Source organism: Mus pahari, chromosome X (assembly GCF_900095145.1).
Source record: "Mus pahari chromosome X, PAHARI_EIJ_v1.1, whole genome shotgun sequence".
NCBI classification, from domain to species: Eukaryota; Metazoa; Chordata; class Mammalia; order Rodentia; family Muridae; genus Mus; species Mus pahari.
Genome location: NC_034613.1, coordinates 15686047 through 15694226, shown reverse-complemented (window position 1 = coordinate 15694226; position 8180 = coordinate 15686047). Strand labels below are relative to the sequence as shown.

At 33.0% G+C, this 8180-nt stretch overlaps 1 protein-coding gene across 3 annotated transcripts in view; it reads right to left on the bottom strand.

Annotated features, from left to right (window-relative positions):
* The window catches only part of Wdr44 (WD repeat domain 44), a 97177-nt gene that overhangs the window by 20702 nt on the left and 68295 nt on the right, over positions 1–8180 (bottom strand). For all 3 annotated transcript variants that reach the window (XM_021187401.1, XM_029534377.1, XM_029534376.1), the window contains 4 exons: positions 7245–7351; positions 6151–6302; positions 4206–4344; positions 2419–2483 (listed from right to left, as the gene is read on the bottom strand). In XM_021187401.1, coding sequence (XP_021043060.1) covers positions 2419–2483; positions 4206–4344; positions 6151–6302; positions 7245–7351 — 463 coding nt within the window. The remainder of the gene's footprint in view (positions 1–2418; positions 2484–4205; positions 4345–6150; positions 6303–7244; positions 7352–8180) is intronic.

The window sequence follows — 8180 nt, the reverse complement described above, 5'->3', positions numbered from 1 at the left end:
GAGAGAGAGAGAGAGAGAGAGAGAGAGAGAGAGAGAGAGAGAGAGAGTATGAGAGAGAATAAAAGTATGAGAGAGAGAATAATAGTTAAAGAAAATAGGCCAGGAATTTGAGAAAAAGCAATGTGTGTGTGTGTGTATGTGTGTGTGGTGTGAGGGGGATGGGGAAATGATGTAATTATATTTTAATAATAAAAATCATCAAAATATTAAAGTGTATGAAAAATGAGGGCTTAAACTGGGACAGTAGCCATGGGATAGAAGTAAGCTATGAGTTATATTTGTTTATATTATTTGTTTATACAAGAACTTGATTTTTGGTGCTGGAGATGGAATCTAGGTCTCACGCCTGCTAGACAAGGGCTCTAGCCTTACATAAAACGTTAAAAATTCATTAAAACGTCTTCATAGGAACCATGTAGGCAGACTAAAATACTGAGCTCTAGAGTATTTACCAATCATTTCTAGATTAAAAACTTCTTCCCAAAATTTTACTTCCAGACTAGTGAGCCTTGATAAAAGAAGTAACATTAACAGTCTTGTCCTTTACATAAATCCAACTTCCTGCTTAACAGTTATTTATTTTTCATTAATTCTTAAGCACTCTTAATTTCCCCAGCAGTAATTCCAGGCTGTTTTAAGTAGCAGTTAAGTGTTATTAATACTCACTGACACTCTACCAATTATGCATATTAAACAAAAATATACCTCTAAAACATGAAGTTCCAGGTTAAAAAGCACACTTACAATTTACAGCATTAAGAAGAAATTTTAAACAGAATTACATATTACACTCTTGTCCAACTATGGATTCCAAACTGAGAAGGCTAAAAGTCCATGCTAAAGGCAGCTCTACAAATTTTTAAACCTTTACACAGCAGAGCAAGCTATGCACACACCTCCCCTACACTTTCTGAGCTACTTTTGAGAATCAAGACAAACATCCATAGGTGTCAGAATTCTAGGCTTCGGAACACTGACAATGTGGAGATGAGTGCCACTGGCTCATCACTCTCTGCAAAACTGTAGGAAGGTTCTATTATACTCTATTTCACATGAAAACAAAACATGAAAGCACTTGAGAAGGAGTAAGAAACCACTACCATGAGCCAGACAAAATGTATATAAACATGATCTCTACTGTGTTATTGTGTTCCACTGCATCTAAAGTTACCTTACATAATTCCAAAAACCATAAAAAAGACCTCATTCAGCTGTTTTGAGAAAGACTCAGAAGAATCAAAGCAATATCAAATGACCTTTTCACAAAAATGATAAATTACTGAAGTATTTCAGAAGAAAAAATAATCAAATAGTATAAGAAAAATTACTAACTTTTCTATTAAGGAAGTTTAGTAGTTCTCATTTATAATGCCCTGCATTCAATATTTTAGTTATACTTAAGAGATCAGAAGTGGGGCATTGACAGAAATAGTTATGAATGTGTAAGTTGCAAAATATATACAAGTCAGTTTTATATAGTATAGACTGTTTTTAGAAGCAATAGAAACCTAGAAGTTTTATAAATTAAACAAATAAGTAAACAGACTCCTTCAAAGCAAAGCAGTGAAAATTGGCACCATACATTAGTGAATGATGGCTTTAGAGAAAAAATAAACCATGAAAAATGAGCATAGTCTTAACGGAAAGAAGGGAAACTGGAAGCATCCAGATAAGGGAAAACTTAGAATAAAAGCACAGAGGCAGGAATTCAATGCTGACTTCATGCTTACTACAGTCAGCACGGAGGAAGATATCCAGGATTAGTCCAAAGCCTAAATAGAAAATCAAACTGAAAAGGAAGATATGGTAAGCAATATAAATATAAAAAGATATATGACACATTATAGAATCACATGAGTAATAATTTTGCCTGCTGGTTTAGGGAAAATAATAAAAGAACATAAGATATTTGAGCTGAATCCAGAAAGGGCATTCTGGACAAAGCAAGAATATGGGAAAAGAATCAACATGAAAGCATATTTAGGATACAGACCAGCATGGAAATTAGAAGTCACAAATACCAGAATATTAGAACTGAGTTAGAAAGGCAGTTAAAAGGCAATATTAAGAAGTATCTTTTTCCTGGAGGTACTAAGGAGACACCAGAAGAATTTAACTATAACTACAAAATGGTATAATTATTAGTATTTTAAAAAATTAAACCCAGACTGAGGAAAAGTGATTATGTTTTATTTAAGTATGTAACAGCAGGTCAGTACCGTGAATACTATTATTCGCCAATTGGTAATCTTAAAACTTAAGAATTTCTCACCTCGGAATACTAATAAATGAAACATTTTTAATACTACATGTTAATTTCAATAAAATGCCTTCATAAAACATTTAATAATTGTAAATAATTTTAAGACATCAAATAAGTGAGATGTTTATAACAGTAACTATAAAATGTGAACATACCCCCGTGTCTGTGTCAGATTTTGATGAACTTAGACTTTCCTGAGATGGTGAAGGTGACACGCGTCCTAAAAACAGCACAGTAATTATAAAAAAGCATGCATGTATATGTACTCATCTACCAACTAGAAATACTCTGAAATAATGATAGTAATAGAATATAATTCTCCAGAAAAACACACTTTCTAAATGCAAACTATAACCATGCAAACACCCACATACTTGTCTTTATCATTTTGAACAATCTTAATAAAACGGCTTAAACAGTTCCCTAAGTTAGTAAACAAAATATCATTTAAACGTGTTATTCATAGTAAATACATTTTTACTCATTACAAAAAGCAAGGGGAAACAACAAAAGTCTGAGCTGAGGTTAGGTCTCAATGACAACTGAAATTGACTTTTTGCCTCAGGTAGAACAAGAAAAAAAAATTACCAGGGAGAAGAAAAAAGGCTCAATCACTCACTCTATGACTCTGTCTTGTTAAACACATCACCATCTTCAATTACATATTATAACATATGTTAAGGAAACTCACAAAGGTTTTCTAAGAATATAGGGTTCCCAATAGAATGGTGGTGCAGCTCATTATCTAAAATACTGATGAGGGAGGCTAAGGCAAGAAGATCTTAAGTTCAAAGCCTGCCTGAGCTGCAAAGAGAATTCAAGGCCAGACTGGACAACACAGTAAGTCACTGTCACATGGTATTTTTTAAAAATGGGAGGCACATTGAAGTTAAGAATATAGCTTAATGATACAACTTAATAATAGATACCCGTTTTCTTGAAAACCCAGGATTAATTTCTAGTACTAAGAAATCTCCAAACAAATCAAACATAGGGTCTAACTAGCTGGCCAAATGAATCTCTAATATTCTGAGGTTTTTCTTTATCACCTAACAGTTTTTTATATATCCATTGATAGATCGACACAACTTACTTTTCATGGCTATTTTCTTAATCTTAACTTAGTGAGTATACTTAAGTATACATAGTATTCTTATTCTTTTTCCAGTTTAAATTGATCTGTCAGTTTAATTTAGAACAGAACTGAAGCTTGCCAAGGGAATCCACAGAATTCTAAGTGGCTGATAAAATTACATACTATACTTGAAAAGGTATAAATCAAAAGCTTTATGGTATTCTTTTTATTGGGTCTAGGTTATTTTTGCTATTACTATTTGCCTTATTTTTATTTTTTGAAACACCTTTGCTGTATAAGCCTGGTCAGCCTTGAATTCTTGACCTTCTTACTTTAGCCTTGAAAAGGGTCAAGATTATATATAGGTGCATAACATGATGCTGGGTAAATACTGGATATTATGATTAGTAGTTATTACAAATGAGTAACTTGCCAGCTAAGAAAAGCAATATATTTGAATATTCCTTATTAGATTTTTGAGCTTGTTGGACGTTTAAGTAACTACATGTCTTTGTGAGTTCAACATTTCTAATCTGAAAGAAGAATTAGAAAACTTTGAGCATTTCCTCAGTGTATGAGTTTCAGATTACAAAGCATTTTAGGATTTGGGAACTGAAGAGGCTCAATCTATTTAGCATCTAAAACACAAAAATTCCAGATTTACTTAGGTATTTAAAGAAATGAAATATAAGCTGGGCATGGTGGCACACATCTTTAATCCAAGCGTTGGGAAGTAGAGGCAAGTGAATCTCTGTGTTTAAGGTGAGCCTGGTCTACAGAGTGAGTTCCAGGACAGCCAGGCCTACACATAGAAATCCTTTTTCGAAAAACGAAAACAAAACAAAACAAAACAGAAATGAAAAATACCTTCAGTATTGTATTTCATTCGCATATTGTTGAAATAGTCAAAAGCATTTTTTAAAGCCCATATTCTCACTATATTGTCTTGTCCAGCTGAGGCAAGCAATCGGCCACAGTGAGAAAATTTCATGGTCCAAACAGCTCCCTATGAAAAGAGAAGGTTCAAAATGACTTTACAAGCTTAAGAGACACGCCTTTGAAATTATGCAACATTATACATAGTAAGACAAAACTCACTTCCCTAACACAACTTATGGCCACAGGTGCGCTGGAGATACACTGCCACAAAGGGAAGCTTTTTCAGAAGAAAGGTCTGTTGGATTACTATAATTCCCCATAGTTTAACCTAACAAATTTAAAAATCCTGAACTATGGTTACATATTAATAAAAATGAGGAGCATCTTAGGTTGCATATATGCATGTGTGTGAACTTGTGTGTAGAGGTTGGAGGGCAACTTCAGGTGCCATTTCTGAGAGTTCGTAGGTGGCCAGTAATGCTGTTTAGAAAAGCACAAACCAGTTCTTAGAAATCTCAGTCCCTTAAGTAAACCTGAAAGGGAAAAAGAAAGCCCTCACTTTTCACTAACAACTCCTATCTTATCAGGGCTAAAATGAATAAAGCCTACACTAGCTGTGGCACTCCTGGTATGAACCCCTTTGAAATAACTAAAAAATAGTATGGCCTTACTTTCTTTTCTCTTTACAATACATGGATAGACTCTATAGAAACTGAAAACATTTGAGTACTATATGTTCTGAAAAGTGTTAAAGAATCAGAGGGAGGTCTTTAACATGGAAGGGCCAAATCCTATTCTAACAAATAAAATCATAACACATTTGGGTGTAGTAAAAAGTTTATCTGTCTATAGATTCTCAGGGTAGAAAGATTATCAAAGTTAGAATTGACAGTTAATTTGTTTAAATAGCATTCATTTCCATAAAAGTCAAATACAGTAAAACAATTATCATTTTTTATCCTGATTTTTTTTTACTTCTGTAGGAAATAAATATACTATAAAAAATATACTATAAAAAGACTGAATAAGTTACAAAATGAAAACATTGTAAATAATTAAAACATTTGATGCATAGTCACTTTGTAGTTAGGGCAAGCTTAGGTTTTATTTGATTCCTTGATCAAGGGATCAGCATAGTTTACCTAGGTTTGAGTTTGCTGTTATCTTCCTTGTGTTCCTAGATTTGCATAAGCTAACTGCAATACAATCTGCATACTTTTGTCTATATTGGTAGGCTTTATTTTATTTTATTTTTCTTTGGAGTGTTAGGGATCAAACCAGAGCCTCATCAGTATGAAAAAAGAACTCTACCAGCAAGCCACATGCCCAGTCTGGTACTTCAGATATTTGAAAGAATGCAAACATCTACCTATCTCTATGTCTTGGTGTAACATTTTACTGTAGAAAACACTGGGATTCTGAATATTTTTCATTAAAGTGATATGAATTGAACGTTAGGCTTCACGTATGCTGTACAAATGTTCTACATATTCCTTGCCCTAAAATGTTTATTTAAATTATGGCTGTAAATATTTAAATGTTTTTAAAAGTGACAGAGTACTTTCTACTTTAAGTGTTTTAAAGTTTGGTCCCTCTGCATAGTTTTCTCAGTTATATAGCCTAGAATTCATTTATTCTAAAGCTCATGTTTATTATGAGATTGGGTTACCCTATGCAGCACAGGCTGGCCTTGACCTTGTCATCTTCCTGCCTCAGCCTTCTATATGCTGGGATTATAGGCCCGAGTGAGTTCACTCAGCCTAAAATGTTATTTCTTAGACAATATTTCATAGACAAATTTCATTTGAATATATTAATATAAATTTATTGTTCTTGAATTTGATTAGTAGAAGAACAAACATTGGTAAAGATAAGTTAAATAGAAGCCTCAAAAAATACCCTACCACTCATGAAAAATGAAACAGTTACCTACCATGTGTTCACCACTAAGATCTTGCACCACTTTGATCTGATCAAAATCATAAGGTCCTTTGAAACCATGTGCTGCCTTGAATTTTACTGGTCTTGTATATGGCATTCCTTCATCGTCACTTGATGAAGGGTCATCTTGATCAGTATGAAACACTGAAGACAAAGCAATGAAAATAATTAATGGTTAATATATATCTAGTTACAATCATAGCTTCAAATATACTGATCATCAAACATACTGTTAATAAACAGGGAAGCAAAATTTGTCTATTACTATATAACATACAGGTTAAGAAAATGGAGGCTGATGTTGTATTGGTTAGAAATCGAATCTAGGTTTAATTATAACTTGGATGACCATAGGGAAGTTACTCAATCTATTTCTCTCAAGTTTTCTCACCTATAAAATAGTGATAATAATGATACCCACTTCACTGAGTTCTTATGAGTAAATTCATGCTAACTCTTATAAGATTATCTGGTAGAGTATAAGTACTAAATATACTTATCAACAAAACAAATGTGTATAGTAATGACAAAGACACAGTGGGATAAGATCTCTGCAAATTAAGAAAATCTGTGTTTACATTATTCATTGTGTACATATACATGCAAATGAGGTGCTCATGGAGTCTGCTTTACCCTTCTGTCATATACCTTTTTTTTTTTTTTTTTTTTCAAGACAGGGTTTCTCTGTGTGGCTCTGACTGTCCTGGAACTCACTTTGTAGACCAATTCAAGGTTGTTATAATGACAAAACTACTGAAATAGAGGCTCCTTGGTCTTCCAAACTCTATATGACCTAGCACAAGGCAAGGCCTGGGCCAAGTAGTGGGAGTGGGTGGGAAGGGGAACAGAGGTGGGGGGAGGGGTATGGGAAACTTTCGGGATAGCATTTGAAATGTAAATAAACAAAATAATAATTAAAAAACATATACATTATCATCCTTTATATTCATAAAATTAAATGACTCACTTATGGCTATACAAGTTTATTATATTTATTGATATAGAGTGCTTCTTATAAATGACAAACTAAATTTAGAATACATGCATTAATGGAGTATTCAGTTGAAACATACTTATTTTACTAACCTTCATCTCTTACACTTTTAACTTTATTTATAGCACGTTCACCATATTCCTCAGCAAGATGCTTTGCTCTCTTCACTGATTTTCCGAGGAATTTCTTCAGTTGAGTCCTGAAGAAAATATACCAAATGTATATTGTCACAATTGTGCACAGGAACTATCCACAGACAAACTTAAGAGAGAACTTTTAAAACATTAATAGTAGGTATTAAAGTTTTCATGTTCCTTGTTTTATGGAATGAACATATTCAAGTCAATATTCTTTAGAGAAAATATATATGAATATGATTCCTCCAAGTTAAGGGTTATCATATAGTCTAGACCCACCTTTCAAGTGTAAATAATAATTCACTGGCAGTGGTGGGGTGGAGATGGGCATGTTTAAGCAGATCTATTGGCCCTATCCCCAGATAATCTAATTTGAAGAGCTTGTGGAGAAGACACAAATATGCAATTAAATAAGACTCCTTTAGAGATGTGTCTCTAAGAATATACTTTTACCAACAAAAAGAAAGGGTAAAAAGAGTCATTTATCTACAAGATAGAATTCCTGGGAAGTCTAAGATGATCTCCTGTGTTTTTTTTTTCATTTGTGTATATAATGTAATAAAATAAGGCTGAGCTTTCCTAATAGATGCTCCCAAACACCAAGTAATATAATTATCAAACGCTTCTAAAACATGATCAAATTATCTTTTCAATTAAAACATAGATATGTGCATCAACAGCAAAATAAATAAATAAGTGTTGGTATAAAATATAATAAAACAAATCCCTGTTCTTTGAATTGCCAAGATCTTATTCACTTTATGATCTTTTGCACATGTGTTTACTTCTGACTTGAACACTCCAGCACTGATTACTAATTTCTATTTTCCTTTTAGGTCTCAGATCAAATAATCTTCTCTGAAAAAGGGCTTCCTTTAACCAAAACACGTT